The sequence below is a fragment of the Osmia bicornis genome, chromosome 5 (genome assembly GCF_907164935.1).
Source record: "Osmia bicornis bicornis chromosome 5, iOsmBic2.1, whole genome shotgun sequence".
NCBI lineage: Eukaryota > Metazoa > Arthropoda > Insecta > Hymenoptera > Megachilidae > Osmia > Osmia bicornis.
This window is the reverse complement of record NC_060220.1, coordinates 4,368,146-4,387,071: the sequence shown is the minus strand read 5'-3', so window position 1 is coordinate 4,387,071 and position 18,926 is coordinate 4,368,146. Positions and strand designations below refer to the sequence as shown.

General features: G+C 34.7%; 2 protein-coding genes across 2 annotated transcripts; both read left to right on the top strand.

The window, feature by feature from the left end:
• The first annotated feature begins 433 nt into the window (after positions 1 to 433).
• Positions 434 to 3,740, top strand: LOC114880090 (L-lactate dehydrogenase-like). Its single transcript, XM_029195727.2, has 5 exons — positions 434 to 550; positions 1,542 to 1,671; positions 1,761 to 2,226; positions 2,442 to 2,683; positions 2,810 to 3,740. The coding sequence occupies exons 2-5, from the start codon at positions 1,546 to 1,548 to the stop codon at positions 2,972 to 2,974; spliced, it is 999 nt and encodes a 332-aa protein (XP_029051560.1). The 5' UTR covers positions 434 to 550; positions 1,542 to 1,545; the 3' UTR covers positions 2,975 to 3,740.
• A 320-nt stretch (positions 3,741 to 4,060) lies between these two features.
• On the top strand, positions 4,061 to 6,187 carry LOC114880338 (L-lactate dehydrogenase-like). The gene is made up of 8 exons (XM_029196249.2): positions 4,061 to 4,203; positions 4,411 to 4,537; positions 4,855 to 4,972; positions 5,119 to 5,292; positions 5,383 to 5,556; positions 5,633 to 5,750; positions 5,812 to 5,935; positions 6,023 to 6,187. Exons 1-8 carry the CDS (start codon positions 4,061 to 4,063, stop codon positions 6,185 to 6,187), a joined length of 1,143 nt encoding a protein of 380 aa, XP_029052082.2.
• Positions 6,188 to 18,926: the final 12,739 nt, after the last annotated feature.

Sequence of the window (18,926 nt, the reverse complement as noted above, 5' to 3'; positions counted from 1 at the left end):
TAAAATCGGATCCAGAGAAGCTTTTCTCGGGACCCTCGTAGAAATGTATTTTTAGTCCCCCCTGAAAACGACATACATCCTGCAGAGGTTGATTTTTATTGGCGGGCCAACGGTGGATCGAGAAGAAAGCATCTGCCGGATCGATGAACGCGTTCACGGAAGGGAAACGGTTGCGTCATGCGACGCGTGCGCAACGTCACTTTCGTTTCTAAATAATTTCACCTACGTGATCGCAGTCAGTCGCAGGTAAATATCAAAATTACCGAACGCGAAAAATCATCGGATAAGCGACACGCGTGAAAACTCGCTGGAAAAAAAAGAACGGGGGAAGTTAAGAAAAATTTGGGTGTCGGCGGCGTGGCTTTGTTTCGTCAGCTCGAACACGCCGCGAGCCCGCTCCGGAGCCTATGGGAGGGTATAAAAAGTGGGGACAAGGTCACCTTAGTGGACAGAAGTCTTCGAGCTGTCAGACCAGTCAGACGTACGAACGTAGCTGCAGTTATACATTTCGTGTTAATCGTTGAATTTGTTTAAAAAAAAAGCAAACAAGGTTGGTGAATACAATATGTAATTTTATTCGACGCAGTTTCGGTTTATTCGTGAAAATTCGAGCGAAACGCGGTTTCTATATTTGACGCTGGATTCGGTAGAACGTTTCTACACGATATACGGGATGTTACTTCCATGAAAACGGGGTCAAAACGTAACAATTGGCAAATGTCAGTTAATTGGTGTTGCTCGGTCGGTTGTTATTGCTTCGCATTCCCAGAGTGTTAATACGAGTGATGAATATAAAAAATATGTCTGTGAAGCGTTTGGTTAATATTCACTAGATTCAAAGTAATTTTTTCGAGGTTACTATACCACGAATTCGTTTTCGTAAGCATTCTGCGAATACCGGTACTCATCGTCAGGTACACGTGTTTCTCATATAGCTAGTGGCATCTCGCGAGTACTGCCGTTACTCGGCTTTTCATATCAATAATTTCATTCACGTACGTTGAAAATAGTAAACAAGTTGATAACAATTCAATAAACCAGGAAGATTTTTCCGCTTTTAAATTCTGACTGCGAAAAATTTTCCACGAAGAATGACTGACTTTAAAAAATCAGAAGAAAATTGTTTAAAGTAACTTCCTTTTTTATTTTAAATCACTTATTCGAACCGCGAATTGTTCGGTTACCAAAATAAAAAATTCGGCGTCGGTCGGAAAAGTATATTGTTACACGCGTATAAATATACGGGGTGGATGACCTCCGTGACCTCTTCGACCTTCGAACAGTCACTATAATATGTTCGTCTATGCTACACCCACCTAACGCTAGGAGAGACTATTTTGTCATTCACATAACTATCACTAAATTAATATTAATCATTCGAGGCAATTATAGTAATTTGTTATAATATTTTGATCTCTGACCCTTAGACCACAGCTAGGTATAGATCGAGCAAAGGATTAAATAGAACCATGCTCAAATATTCTCCCAGGCACATCAGACTCGAACAAAAAATTAATGGAAATAAATTTTCTTTTCTTCAGGAAAATGACTTCCATAAAGGCACGATTATTGAGCACAGTGGTGCAGCCGATTACCACCGGAAGGAACAAGATCACCGTGGTCGGTGTTGGTCAAGTAGGAATGGCCTGTGCTTTCACACTTCTGACAAATGTAAGACCGATATTACCTTCACCTATTGTGACATTCGAATTAAATCAATCATTTGTAATCGTCTACTGAATAATTTCCTGTTATTGCAGAACGTATCCAGCGAGGTCGCCCTCGTGGACGTAATGGCAGACAAGCTAAAAGGTGAAATGTTGGATTTGCAACACGGTAGTGCGTTCTTGAAGAACGCAAAAATTAACGCCAGCACTGATTACGCCTCGACGGCTAACTCGAGCTTGTGTATCGTGACTGCCGGTGCACGTCAAAGAGAAGGCGAGACTAGGCTGGACCTGGTTCAACGTAACACAGACATCTTCAAAGGCATCATTCCTCAGCTAGTCAAATATAGCCCGAACACGATCCTCCTGATTGTCTCGAACCCGGTCGACATTTTGACTTACGTGGCGTGGAGATTGTCTGGCTTGCCAAAGAACCGCGTGATTGGAAGCGGTACCAATCTGGATTCGGCCCGATTCCGTTTCCTCTTATCGCAAAAATTAAACGTAGCACCTACATCTTGCCACGGATGGATCATTGGTGAACACGGCGATACCAGCGGTAAGTTTTTAATGAAACCTTTCGAAAGATAATTAAACGTTTCTGCACGTTGATCGATAAGTTATCTACGATAAGACCGATCGTAAGATTCTAACACTGATTGAAACGAATTTGCTGATTGAATCATGAGTTAACTTAGATTTTTCAGTTATCAATAACGAATAGAGGTGAAAAGATTCGGATCTAGTTTTTAATTAAATGATGCCTGTTTTCAGTGCCGGTATGGTCGGGAGTGAATGTAGCTGGTGTAAGGCTGCGCGATCTGAACGAAAAAGTTGGTACCGAAGAAGACGAAGAACATTGGAGCGACTTGCACAGACAAGTCGTAGACAGTGCCTATGAGGTGATCAAACTAAAGGGTTACACATCCTGGGCTATCGGTCTCAGCGTGGCGAATTTAGCCTCTGCTATGTTGAGAAATTCCAACCAAGTCCACGCAGTATCTACCATGATTAAAGTAAGTTCTGATACGTAGCTGTTTAGCCAGGGGTTAATATAACGAGAATCTACTGTAGATATATCTGAAATTCATAGCAACGAATGTGGTAATTGTACAACTAACGTTCGTTTTATCATTTTTCAGGGATACCACGGAATCGACAAAGAAGTATTCCTGTCTCTGCCATGCACATTGGGCGAAAGTGGTGTCACCTGCGTTGTCCAACAAAAATTGACGCAAGACGAACTTGGCAATTTGCTGAGTTCAGCGAACGCCATGAACGACGTTCAGAAGGACTTGAAATTCTAAACGTTTCGTTTCTTTGACTATCCTCAATATTGGAGCAACTATTTTTCTCACTAAACAGCAACAGAACCGCGTTCATCTTTTTTCTCATAGACATCAGTTTCTTGTTCGAGCACAAAGACTGTGGTTTCTAACAAACACCTTTCGTTTCTACTTACATCTTTTTTTACTACTTACACGTACTATTATTTGTATACTACGAATACCTAAGGTTGTTTGGTTAATACTTAATATATATTTAAATACGTGTCGGATAGAAATATCAGAGCTTCGTAGCTCGTTTGATAATTTTGGATGATATGTGTGTGTTCGCGTTGGCACAAGGTGCTATTGTTGTGTACTGTTGATGTTTTAGGTGATTGTGACAAGCTGTGTTGCTTGCAGCCAAGCAAAACAGTATTTTAGGGCAATTTATATATTACGTAAATGACTGTTTAATTTAATACAAAACAAGATACTTAAACCGGTCAGCCTGGGCTAGTACAAAAGGAACGTACGCAAACTCGTTGGGCGTGTACTCGATCGGAATTCAACACCGTGTAAATTTAAATTATTGTACGTTTCCATAGCATCAGGCTTATATTGTAATATTTAACGTCTACCTCGGGACAATACCTGCATCATACTTCTATGTATGATACACGCACGATAAATATGTATCATAGATAGAAAAAGACGTTCTGTGGTTGTCCCATTGCCGAAGATATTCTTCTTACAATATTTCTTGTATATTTATAACAATATTTTAATAAATAATAATTTTATGTGATCACTTTGTTATTTCTGAACCCTCTGTTGATGTACCGAATGAAAGTGACGTGATAACGTTCGATTCGATCGAACATCTGTAACCATGGATTGTTTAACAATTGGCAAATCGACACAATGGCGGTTTACTAAAAGCGTTATGATCGTCAACGTCTTCCGTACTGTCAAGTTTCAATCAATTCCGTGCGATGTGACATTTTTCGCAAACAAAATCATACAGTGAGAGAAGCAATGGTTTTGTCGTATATATGGTCCAGTTCCTCCTCGCTACGGATATGTATAAGATGTACAACAGGTTTGGTAACGAGGAGATTCATCGGCATGAACCGATTTCGTCGTACTTTACCGCCAACGATACTCAAGGAAATCTTCGGTGGTAACAAAGAGAAGAAGAAATTCATGTCCGCTGATTTTGGCAAAGATGCCTCCGCTGGATCCGATTTACAGAGAGCGGTCAGTTTCGTGTAAGCGACCTCTTTTCTACATTTTTGATGCCAATCATCAAACACGAGGTCATTGTTCACTCGATTTTTGATACCGATTCAATGCTAAGTCCGACCAAAGCGATAACTTTTTCTTACGAAGACGACTAAACTGTTTCTTTTTCGTTAATGTCATTCGAACACAAATAACTTTCGTAAGATTGTAAATAAGCTTGTGGGCCCTTTTAGACCACCCTGTCTGAAGGAAGAATTGCTGTGCAAATATTCGGAGCCGGTGAGAGACTGCTGTCACAAAGTGACGATCGTGGGGGCTGGTATGGTCGGCGTGGCCATCGCGAACTCGATTATCTTTCAGGTATGCACATACGACGTTCTTCGTCAGCCTTGGAACGGTAATCAAACATGGGACATTCGAGGGCTGAACTTTATTTTGGGGGACACAAAATTGTTGACTGTTTTTTATATATTCTGATAGAATCCGAAAATTCTAATTTTAAGCTCAGGAATCCACTAATTAAAAAATTATACGCGTACGAATTCAAGTCATATTCAGCCCATTCGAATATCGCGCAACATTTTTTCTTTGAACTCAAATGAAATTTGGGATATACCAGAAATTCAAGAACGTATTGCGAGATGTTAATTTTAAATTATTCCATTGATTCGTCATAGAGAATTTCCCCGCATGTCGCTATAGTAGATGCATTCCCAAAGAAACTCGAAGGAGAGGGAATGGATTACAGCCACGGTTCCGTATATTTAGGAGATCCACGCATCGATTACGATACAGGTAATAAAATTTATTTTAGAAATGATTTCATCACAAAATTTAAGAAAATTTCAATTTGCTAAAAAACTCGGAATTTTCTGATCGACTACAATTACTTATTATTGGAAAACCCTATAGCTATAAAAACGAGCAGAATTCTGTTTCAGACTTTTGTATTTCGAGCAATTCGAAGGTGGTGATCCTGGCCGCGGGTGTGCGACAGGTAAAAGGTGAATCTCGATTAGACTTGGTGAAACGAAACACTGAGATATTGAAGAACATAATACCCACCCTAGTCGGTTACAGTCCAAACGCTGTATTTTTAATCGTCAGTAATCCAGGTTAAGTTACCACGTTGAATTCGAGTAAAAAGCTCATTAAACGGACGAGAATGATCGAGCAACCAGTCGAAACGGAACTCTTACTTTCAGTTGACATTTTGTCGTGGGTCACGTGGAAAGTGAGCGGATTACCGGCCAATCGAATTATCGGAAGTGGAACTCATCTCGATTCAGCGAGATTTCGATTCTTGATCGCCGAACGTTTAGAAATAGCCCCCAGTGCGATCCATGCTTACATTGTGGGCGAACACGGTGATAGTCAGGGTGAGTTTGATCATCTATTTTCCTTTTACATTTTATAAAAAAGCAAATTGCTGCTTAAATAACACGCGTTTCCTAGTTCCACTCTGGTCCGGAGTGAATGTTGCGGGCGTCCAATTTCGCGACATTCTGCCTAACATTGGACTGGAAACCGACGAGGAGAGATGGAACGAAATCGCCAAAGAAGTAGTCAGACTGTGAGTTCGATCGAGTCTAAACAGACGGGTAATAAAACAAGTTTCTCTGATAATTTTTCAGAGGTCCTACAGTGAGATGTTTGAAAGGATACTCGAACACAGCGATCGGTCTTTCGACAGCCAATATTGTGGATGCTATATTGAGCAATACCCAGAGGGTTATGCCAGTTTCAACCATGATCCAAGTACAAAGCATCCGTGTTACTTTTATAAATCTATGTGACAGGAATTTCATTTCTCGAAGACTTTACCTATTATCCCTTTGCTTGCAGGGTCACCACGAGGTGTGTCACGAAATGTTCTTATCCCTGCCCTGTTCCATAGGCGAGCAAGGGGTCACAAATATCGTACGAATGCGTATCACAGAGCACGAGAAGAAATTGTTCCAAACATCGGCCAATCATGTTTACAACGTGCAAAAGGATATAAAAATTTGAAAAATTGTCGAATCGTCCACGTTAAGATTGTAACCGTTCGATCGTGTGTGTTCCATATTATCCTTGTGTCAAAAATGTCTTTGAATATAACATCTCCTGTGATAATCTTATTCTCGTGTCAGTCGAATTAATCGATATCAAAAACGTGATTTCTGAATGAGTATTCGAAGTCGTTTGAAAACGTCTTCGATTGTTATTGCAAATGAACAACAAAAGAGGCATTATTTTTATTCACTACCTATTTATTTATATTTTACTTTTTTAACCCTTCCTCAACTTTCTTGATTCTAGTTTCAGATCCGTAATTAATAGTATGCAATTCCACATTTATTCTACCTACTTGTAAATATTAAGGATACCTGCCTATACGAGCTCCCCTAATAATATCAAAAATTTACTTAAATCTAAAACTTCTTAATTATCTGACTTTATAGTCATTAGAATATAATAGTTCTACATAACTATAAACTTGCAATCTGCCTGTATAAAAGACAAAAGAGGCCTAAATGAATTCACACTATAAATTTGTTGATTCCGACCAATCATTATAAAATGAAATTAAGTTTGATTTTAAATAAAACTTTCAATAAAGTTCTATTTAAAACTTCATCGTATTTAATAATATCCTAAAGACATTAAATGCATGTATTATTTAACAGCATTTGCAAAAACCGAAAGATCAAAATGTACAAAATTTAAAAAAAAAGAAAGAAGAAAATGCATGGAGCGACAGGAGAAGCTGAAAAGAAACATTTGATTGCCTGTAAGTGCAATCCCTAGCAAACTCTATAAAACAAAACTCCCGAAATTACACGCAACACTAATTTAATAAATGCAAAACAGTGAAAAATTTAATAATAATCGCGAATTCATTCGCAACACTAATTTCATTAATTATAAAATGCAAAAATTACCGAGAGCAGGCTGCTCCGTTATACGCAACACTAATTTAATGAACCTGAAAAAAAAGAAAACCTCTAATGAAAAACGCGAACCGTATTTTTCGCAACACTACTCAAATCTACCGAATTTTGTAAAACGCAACACTAATCTAAAGTAGTAGTACAGCCAATCCAAGGCTGTACTTTGGCAGTTCGTACATAGCTGCCTCCTGGTCCATGGCAGCTCCACCGGATAGTTTTTGGGCATTTCATCGTATATCGCAACACTAATGCAAAACGCGAAAATTTATTATCGCAACACTGATTACTTAAAAACTCTATAAACTAATTCAAAGCAATCGCAACACTGGGGAAACAATTCCGCTGATGTCATTCGCAACGCTATCTTTAACTGAAATGTAATTAAAATAAGAAGCAAGTATTTCTAAAACAAACCGTGAATTGTTTACTCGCAACACTAAAGCAATCAACATTAAAAAACAAAATTCTATCTTAAAGCAATCAATATCACAAAGCAATGCAAGAAGGGAACGCGATATTTAAATGAAAACCGTGATAATCATGCACACGCAACACTAAACTGAACCGGGGTCAATATTCATTCGCAACACTAAATTGAAAACGCGATTTGCCCAAAATCATGTGGGTCACGGGCCCCCTCTACTCCTGAAATTACAAAATTACAACTACAAGCGAGCACAGTGACAAAGTAGTAACGATAATGATTTCCCATCCTTTTTTGTAAAAGGACGCAAAGTCATTAGTAGTTCCCCTTTTCAATGGCATTTGCCGGGGCTCTTCGGCATATAGCCTTTTCTTTCTTCGGGCGGTCCACCCACCTGAAACTTATATCTAAAACTCGTATGACGACATAGAAAGTCGCCAAAAATTTGAAAAATTGTACAGATAGAATCGAAGGCGAACGGTGTACTCCGTTCGCGTCGATTGTATCGTCAATTCTTCAAATTATATTCCAGGTACAGGTTGATCACGCGAAATCGCGCCTACCCGACCAAGAGACTGTGACAACCTGTCCTGGCTCTACCTACTTACAATCTATCACACACACCAGAAGGGATACTACCTACCTACCTAACCCTATATTTAAAAAAGGCAAAGTCTCAATCTCACAAAAACTCATTCCACAATTTTCAAACACTCCACCCGGGTGCAAGAGCCTAAACTAGGGAGAACGTCCCGGGACGCCTCCGTCACCCGAGTTTCATCTCACAACACACTCTAAGGTACGTACCATTTTTCACTGAAATCGTCTGGCAAGGCTAGCAACCATTGCGCATAATTATAATTATAGAATTTATTTAACTACTTTGATATGAAGGATTTAATAGTAATGGTAATAAAGTAATGGTAATCGTAATGGTAATAATAGTATTTGATTTGTACGTTTGTCGTACATCTTGTTCAATAAAATATTATTTCAATTAAAAGTTAAGTGAAAAAGTTATTAAACCGACGCAATCCCACAGCCTAACAACACACACACACATGTGAAAATTACGTCGTGCACGATATACTAACACGATGCCAGCCGCTTATTAGTTATTCTTATTAACTAGGTCATCGTGCCCATTGCCTCCACCCATCCAAGTAGCACCTGGGCACGTGAATGGGCTTTGGCAATAAACACGGAAAGGGTTAAACCTGAAAATCCTCAACTAAAAATATGATTAATATAAAAATATCTAACGGGCTAATATTTCACTATTTTCAATTGTTTGATAATAAAAGTGACTCGACTTTGTAAATATGAAGCTTTAAGAGCAAATATTGAAAGACAAGGTTTTAATTAAAATTAATTTATTGAATAGAAAAGGACTCTAATTAAAAACTCTGTGCAATAAAAAAGAATTTAATGTGAAAATTGAACTTGATACTTCATTGAAACCAAAATGACTCTAATCAAGAATTCTTTCTAATGAAAAAAGAATTTACTCTGAAAAATAGAAAAAGAAAGATAATAACATCCTCGGGCGACTACCTCCTCAGAGTACATTTTCAAGAATACGCAAAAGGTGTTCAAGTAGATTACTCTGACTTGGAAATCTACCCGTCGCGAATTGTCTTCTTGCATATAAATTGTTCAATTTTGCATGAACATATAAATAAGTTAATGGTGTCCATTGGGCTATAGAATGAATGAAACTTTACTACTTGTAAAAACTTTTCAAAGTATATTTGAATTTATAATGTATAAAATTGTTTCTATATTAAAATATTTCATATTCCAAGTTTTATTACAAAACTGTAATATGAACATTTAGGAATATATTTCTATATTTCCCAAATATTCATTTGAATATATAGATTTATAAAGATATTCAAAAGCAAAGTACAAGAAGACCTAGCCTAAACTAAGTGAAATGAAACACAATAAAAACGTTACTACTCATGAGTATAATTATACCCATGGTCACTGTGCTCGCGAACTACGTATACAACCAGTGCCCCATGTCGATTCGGACCATTCATCCTACGACATGATTGGGCACCGGAGGAACCATAAAGCATGCGACTTACCGATCGCAGAAAAAAACTTCTTCCGACAGTCAAGTAGGAGGATGCACAACAACCAGGTAGAAGGTTGCCTTATAGGAGAAGACGGAAGTCGTGGAGGAAGTCGAGAAGGAAGTCATCAGGGATGTCCAGGAACTCGGCAAAATCCAGAAGATCATCTGTAACTAAACACAAAAGTCTTATGGTTAATTTTGAAAATTATCAATTTTTATTTTAATAAAATTATATATGAATTTGGATTTTATAAAATATTAGCAATTAAAAGGAATTCTAAATTATCAAGTGTTGAAATTATAAATTATTCTACTTTAATTAAAAACAATTGAGGAAAGTAATAAGATACTTACACTCTTTCCTTATGGAGCATCGCCCAAAACTCCTCTTCAGTGATGCACTGACTCTACTTTCAGGATATATCGGATATAAAAATAATTTCCGGCGAACAATTGTAGAAACCCTACTTCCGCGATGAAAAAAGAAAAATCAGAGCCGCGATGCTCTGGAAATATTTTATAATACGGAACAAACACTGACTCTACTTTCGCGTGATTCCTAATCGTACAAACGCAACTCTATTCAGGGCCAGTTCACCCTTGAAAAAATCAAAACATTGGAAATATGCTCGTACAACCACTGAATGTACCGACCGCCTTGCGCGCGGCCACAACAATTCCTGGAAGAAAAGATTAGTGAGGAGGTTGGAGATCGGTGGAAATATACAAAACAACATTCTTACTATTGAGCGTTCATAAAGGGAATACTGTTATTAATGGTTTGTAAATGAAAATGTCTATGTTCGTGAAATATATTCAACGAGCACTAATATTGTTAAAGCTGAATATTGATCCTAGATTCAAATAAAATATTGTAAATAATTGTTGATAATTATTTCAATGAATATTACATCGATAGAAAATCATTTTGTAATAAAGATAATACACTATTGTAGACTGAGAAGTAATCATCTGCAGTAAAATATAAATTGTTTCAATTTTATTCTAATTGAAAGCATATGTATTAAAATATTACACGAAATTATTTAATATAATGAAAAATGAATGATCCCTTTTGTGTTAATTGTTTAAAAAAAATTTCTCTAATGTTTTCTTCCTTGATCTTGATACCAATTAATTATCAAAAATGCTTACAATTAACAACGACTCAATAATAAAAAGGTTATAATAAATATTACTAATTGATTACAATAAGTCAAAACGTTACCAATTCTTTACGAAATTGTGTTTTAAACCAATGTCAAGTGTGATGGCACAGTATCGCATGGTATCTTTGCAGTATGAAGTAAATGTCTGTAACAAATAAGAAATACAAATTTATGTAAATAAAATTTAACCAACAGCAATAAAATTATGATTAACAAATGATCGAACTTTATAATTTATGCAAAATAGGTGAATAGGTAAACTGCGTGTAAGTACTTACCTATGAACTACCCGTACAGGAGAACGCCCTCAACACGTCTTATCACTTCGATGTTCGCGAGAGAACTGTCATGGCACGACCTTCCTTTCCGCCGAAGACCGGTCGGTAACTTTCGATATGTTCCGCTATCGGCCGATACCTAAGCAACGAACAGGTCTAAACAGGAATAATATTACGATGCTCAAGAAAGGAGGTTATTAAATTAAAAACAGCAAATTGTGTGAAACAGTACAAAAACATTTAATAATGTTTAGGAAATTGGCAATAAAACAGAGAAACTAATTCAGATCCTGCTGTTTCATCTCATTGTACATTCACGGCAAGAGCAAAAATGTTCAACTCGTATTTTCGAAGAAGACGTCGAATTAATGACAAAAATTATGAATCTAGACGTCTCTTCGACTGTTCTTTCTGTTTTTTGTACTGTTAACACTCGAAAGGCAGTTTAATTTAATATTTAATGATAATTTAATCTTACCTGTTGCAGACACGTGCCAAACGGACGAAGCTTCGACAGAACTGTTGCACTCCACCACACTCCGCACTCGAAACCCTTAAACGATGAATCTGATTGGTCGAAATGGGAAGACGCCATAACGGACGACCAATCACAGCCATTGGTAGAAACTTCAAATTGCTTCGAAACTTTAATACTAAAATAAGAAAAAGTTCGTTGATAACTATTGACGCCATATTGAGATAAAGTCAAGATTACTTTTTTCAATTTAAAGCACCGAAATATAGGAAAGAAGACAGAAAAATACATAAGATATTAATGGTATTTAATAAATTATCATCATAAAACCAGAATAAATGAGAAATATGTTATTTTAATTCATATCTACATATATCGACAAATTAGGATATAAATTTTCAGCTTACGCATTTCTGAAGATAATGGAGGAATGATGTCGGAAATCATGACTCCCGTCTTCTCTTCAATTTTGTCTTCTGTTTTTTGTATTCTCGATACCTAATACACAGTTTAATATAATATTTTAACACTATTTAAGACGATGCAAGCGTCGCGTCGAGACCGCTTCACATACACGTGCTGCGAACGAATGAACTGCGCCCTATCGAGAAAATAAGGAACTAGATTTGTAGTCTGTTTTACGTTTTTAACGTCTTCCGCGAGTGAATAATGAACGAAATCGTAGTTTTCACTATTTTTCTAAACGGAGGCTTGTACATCATCTCCATCATCATGCTCGTTTTGTTCTATACGACGCAAAGAATGCTGATCTGGTGTCCATTTGGCCATACGATACGTTTATATTACGAATAAATTAATGCAGGTGAGTCCGATCCGTCAAGTAATAAATACAAAAGAAAAAATTGAATTTTTAAGCTTTCATTATTTGTAACACCGACGAGAGACTACTGCTACTACTAGTACTACTACTAGTAGCCTCACATTAGTGTTTGTAATTAACGTATCCCGAATCGTAATTAATGTACCCGGAAAACCGGCTGTCGATAAAATAGTAGAGTAACCGATCTACCTATCTGCTAATTTCATGTCGTTTATAAGTAGATTTCTACTTTGTTACGACTTTGTAAGACTTGGTTACGTGGTGCAGCACCATATGAGGCGTAAACAAGACCCATAAGAGAGCATTCTCTATTCCTCCCTGTTACAATAGATCTGTAATATCAACATTAATAATTGTTAGTATTTGATTTCATTTTTTAATCTTCATTTAACTGCATTCGAATTAATTGCTTCATTTGACTAAATATGTAGTTCCATTACATAATATTAAATTGTGTAATATGTATTATTTAAAAATTAGCTTTGTTGAATAAGATAGGTTACTAAAAACGATGTTATAAGTCTTACAAAATATTCGAAAGAACAATTATTATTTTCTATTTATTAAATTTTAGAATATTGTAATATTGAAAACTTAATACTAATATAAATGAAATGCTGCTTTTGAAATATATATTTTGTATTCATAATTTGAAATCAATTGATGTTCTGGCGCGATCAGATCCCTTCTCTAAAAGGTCCTGGATACGTTACTGTTGGAGAAAGCGGGTATTTACGAACAGTGATACAAACATTTACTTACTATGCATTATGCATAAACGGAGATCAAAGGATTCTAAGCGAGTATGATTATGCGCTTATGCATCGACCTGTATTCCCCACCCCGTATGGTGAAAACATATTTTTCTCCAACAATGAGATCTACATCTTTCATCGAGAAGTAGTTCACAGTATATTCCAATGTGATTTTACACTGTACTATATTTCCTAAAATAATACTTCTCGATAAATGATGATAAATTTTTAATAAATAGTATATTCAAATACTTTGAATACTCCTATTGGAATCTTTAGTTTTGAAATTCTTGAAATGGAAGAAGCGCAAATTTAGAGTTGTTCGTATAAATATTCTCTTTCTTAATTTATGGTATTATATTTAATATTGCTATAATATAATAAGTTGTAATTGTGGTTTTTGATGATCGTCGAATGACTTATCTTGACAGTGGCATATTACAGTAATAATTTTACAGTTCCGTAGTGTTAAAATAAAAATGTTTTTAGTTTTTTCAAATTTATTTAGTTGCAAATGACAAATTTGATCGTGAGATATAATAAGCTTGACTTTGAAATCTTTTAATCAATATTGTAATGTAATTACAAGAACCTGTCCACTATTACGATCGTGAAGCAATCATTATAATTACGGCTATAAATCCACGACAGATTTTATCAGTATTTGAACAATTATCGTGTAGTTCTTGGTAAGTGCCTTTCATTGAGTTTATTTTCGAACAAGATATAGAATTCCAGGTATTTAAATGTGAATAAGATAGAAAAAAGGGATAAGTAAACTTATAAGAAAACAAGCAACCGAGTAGTTTCAGGAAAAAATTACGTGTCAATGCACTTTACACTTTAAATAGCATAAAATATATCAGGTATAGAGAAATATCATTGCATTTTAAATAGATTTCATATAATTTGTCATTGTCTATACTTTCTGATTTAATCCATTATAATCTTTTATAATACACCCTATCTGTTATAAGAAGAAGCTATCATAATAAATCTGTCATTCACTTTGACAGTGAAAGTGTGTTATTGTTATTCAATTTGAGGAATGAAATCCTACTGGATTGCGAGTAAATAGGAAGTATCTAAATAGTAAACTAAATAGTATCTTCATAGTTTCATATGTATTTTAATTATTACATAAACTTCTATGTAATTTCAGCTCATGTTTATCATTTATTATTACAGCTGTAATATTTAATAATTTAATTAAAGTGTTTAAAACAATTAGAGTTACTGAACAAGTCAGCAATTTGTGTTATATAATAATCCAAAATTATAAAGGGTACAGATTAAGCAGCCCACTTTCACTTAATAATACGTAAAGTCAAAGTTATGAAACTTGATGGAATAAACTAACAATAAGTATTCATGCAAAAGTACACATTTCATTTCGTATTTTGAATATTTATATTTTTTTATTCAGTCCTCTATTTATAAGCAAAAGGATATTTATTAATAGTAAGATTCACAATCTTTCAATAAAACTGAAAGGGAAATTGACGTTTTTCTATAGTACCATTTAAAACAGTATATTATCCATATTTCTACAGTAACAGTATTCTCAATTCGTTCAGCATATTCCCCCGCCACTTTTCAACTACATAGAAGACATCGAATTAATTTGCACGCGTAATAATTATTTCGTGAGATATTAATTAATTAATATCTCCATACTCTATGTTGTTAATTTTCACTTAAAAAAAAGGAAAAAAACAAAAGTAGAAACTATAATCATCAAAATATTATTCTTGATTATATTGAAAAAGAAAAATATATACATGAAATGTATAAAAGAATACAGTAAAAATGCAGTCACGGTCTCTATGCAATATCTCTATACACATACATATAGGAACGATAATTTAATCGGTGAAAGTTTCATTCAGAAGTAGAGATCATTTTGAATCGGGTCAAATAGAAGCAAGATAAATCGTTAAATTTGATCTCAATCGTTACACGAATTAAGTAGCAATTTTTTTCATTTTTGAAATGCACACCTTGTATACATGTTTAAGGAAGATGTTCTTCTCAGAACAACCAGGAATCATGTAAAAGGACAAAGCGAAAATTTACGATAGTCGTACAATTACTCGTGGGTGTACATTTCCCACTTTCACCCTGATTCGTTCCTCACAATTTGTACGAGCATTTACAATCTCTGCTCGTCTTCATGATCCTAAACAGTTTGACTAGTTCTGACTGGATGAGCTCTAACAACGCGTTGGGAAATGGAGTGAAAGCAGCTATTCTTTTTATAATAAATTAATGTTTCTGTCAATTTTGTTCAATGATACTCCACAACGTTGCATGTTACCAGTCAAGCTTTTACTCAGAGAAAAGTTGAATTCCAGAAAAAGTACACCAATATGAAATGATAATTCGTTGTGCTTAAAATATAGTTTTCATTTCCCATGATTTTTTTAATAATTTGTTGTATTAACAAATTATATAGTAATTTGCAAATGCCCAGAAAAGTATCGTATACTTTAGAAAGATTTAGTATTTTACTATTTTGTTAAGCTCTATTTAAAATCTTCATCCATATACATGGATCAAACTTCGTAAAACAAAAAGAATAAAAAAAATTATAGCTGTTCAAGAACTAATAACTGAAAGATTAATTGAAAGTTTTATTAATGATAATAGTACATTGATAGTAGCTTATTAATTAAACGTATTCAATTAACTCTTTATATTCTGATCACAGTTTATATAATGAAAGCGACTGAGCTCACTTAATAGATTAAACTTTCTAATTCTTTTCAAAACTTCTATGAAATGTTCCATAGATAAGATGTAAAATTTGTATTCAAATGGTCATAACATAAACCATGCACTCATTCACTAACTAGATAATATAGTCCATTCGGCTAATATCATTTGATTAATCGTGTTGGTAAAGCTACTTGAATTTAACCAAACGTAAGAAATTTATTAAGATCACAATGCGTTACACGATATATCAAGCAGATCGTCGTGCATCACCGTTTCAAGTGAAAGAAAGCAGAAAGTGTAAAGATTGCCGAGGTTCGATACGTTTTTACACCTTTGAGTGATTATCTTCAGCGTTGAAATGGTCAATGACCAATGAAAGTGAAAAAACATTGAGCATTACAGTAAAATATATGTTTTATTGTATAATTCAGTTATATAATGTGGTAATTCGTATGAAGTTAGATAACTTTTTCTAGTGTGAAACTGTAAATACAAATTGTTTTTTTTTTTTATATTTACGTTTATTTATTTCTTTATTACCATACCTATAAATGTTTCAAATATGTTATCCTATGAAAATTTGCGCTAAATATTTTATTTAGAAGAAGCAAGTATATTGACGTCAGTCAGTAACAGATTTAAAGAACGATGCGTTTTTCATCGTCCAGTCTGTGCATACGATCTGCATAAACATCATTTACGTGAAAACGATGCTAACAAGAAGTACGAAAACTTTCGTGTACAGGATGATTAACGATCTTCCGATTCAAGAAAGAGCGAAGAAAATGCCAGTCGTAGTTTTGGGCATCGTATGTAATTGCACAATGGATGTGACGATGAATATCTACTGTCTGAAATGCATATTGCACATATACATAGGTACCGATGTACGTGCAGATTTTAATTAAATATGCAATTGACAAGAATGGTTATAAGATTTGTCAGCACTGCATTAACTGCTATTAGTTTGGCAATTAAAATATGTGTAGTTATGATAATTAATAATTAGCAAATGGTAATTTGTTGAAATTGGAAATAATTATAATGATAATGGGCTGTATAAATTAATGAATAAATATATAACAGAACGAATTATGCAATGAATGGTATTTTAACAAATTGCAATTTCTCATTCTGCGCGTATCTAGTATTTATATTCTTGCTGCTTATCTTTGAATGTGTCGTTTTAAAATACGGGCATAATTCTGACGTTAAATAGCAATATAATTTAATATTGCATGTTGGCGTTATATCTATAGGTTTACACGAACACCTATAGGGGACCAATCATGTTTAAGAATATCTGTACATTTAAATTTCGAATTTGTGAAACCTGTGTTACTTGACTATATACAAAGTTGTAAGAACAAGATAATCTTCAATTCTTACATAAGCATGATAATTAAATATTTAAAAGTAATATTGAATTAAATGTTACTATTACGTCATTATTCAATATTCGAAATCACAAAAATACATTTTTCCGGATAAAAGCAACAATATCTTATATTGAATTAGAAATATCTCAAACTGTTTGAACTGCATTGAAATTTTAACAAATAATTTTAATAAAAGAAGAATTACAGAATTATAATAAATAATTTCCCAGCTCTTACGACGTAGTTCACGTTGAGAACCACAAAAAACAGCACCAGTTGGATATTATATTTATTAAACACGTAGTGCTTAATTACAAACGCTTCACAATGAGTAAAACAGCGTGAAATTTCGAAAGCACTCATGCATTGCTCGTATATTAAATCGTTGTCGATAAACAAAAAGACTTTCATCGCTTCCTTGTATCGTATCTCCCAATGGCTTTCCTCTCTGTTCATTGTCACGCATACATGCCCTTCCACCATTGCCTGTAATATGAACTTCCTCGGTTCCTCTGGTCAGCACTTCCTGTATACAGGTAACGTTGCTTGACTGCGAGCTACGTTCAACGTGAACAAAAATCACTTCGTAACCAATTTCCTTGCTCATCATTATTGATACACCATTCGTTTGCCTTTTGTCAATGCAAAACGGATAACGTACTGAATATGAATGAAATTTTTCAATAAATTTTAACGTTCTTTGGGGAGATGTATTATTCAACATTTCAGGTATTTTTTGCAGAATTGTTTATATACATTTCATTTTTATGTTCTTCTTTAGCATTTTCAATTTTTATGAAGTATAATTTTTTTTTTAAATTCATATTTTCAACTTTAATATGTTGAATATTGTAGGGTCATTAGTGCTCAGTATAAAAAATTAGACATATGGGTGGGAGGCTACGTGTCTACATATATGGGATCCTCTCTCCTACATTGTCATTCTCCTCGGAGCCACACACGGGGAGGAGAGGAATCCTGGGACATTGCCATTTATTTCTGGGGAAGTCTATGCTCGGTACTGTACATGGTACTTACTAAGGTCACAAGAAACACAAAATTATAATTAATCTTTTCCAATTTAAATATGGTGGTTTTTCTTTATTTATTTAACGTATACGAACAAAAATTCACATACCGAATGAATTTAAACATAAATAAATTAAAATTATGTATATTTTATCATTGTGTATTGATAATTTTATTACTACTGTTGTGATCTTGCACGACAAATTATCACAAAATATAATAAAGAATCATTAATTCAAATGATGCTTGCTTCTTAAATTGTAAGAATCACTATAATAGGGAAAAAGGAAGGTCACAAATATATTTAACAACTTAATACATCCTACATAAAGAAACGGAAATACTATCATGGATCATATATCTCCCACACATAAAGGCACAACTTTTAACTTCACTATTTTGATCGAAGAGAAAACCGAACGCCCCACCAACCGTACTCCTTCACGACCGTGTGTCACTATTGCCGCAAAACTATCCGCGTACATTCACAATCCCGTGCATGCAAGTTAAATAACCATATGTCCTATAAAAGTCGACCGGCGAGAGACGTACATTCAAAAACGAGTTCGTCTTCGTTGCAGGGCTCGTTCGTTGATGCAATTTTCCCAAAGAAGGGGAAAAATGGAATACAGAGGAGAAGGTGGGGAAGGAGAAAAACATTGCAA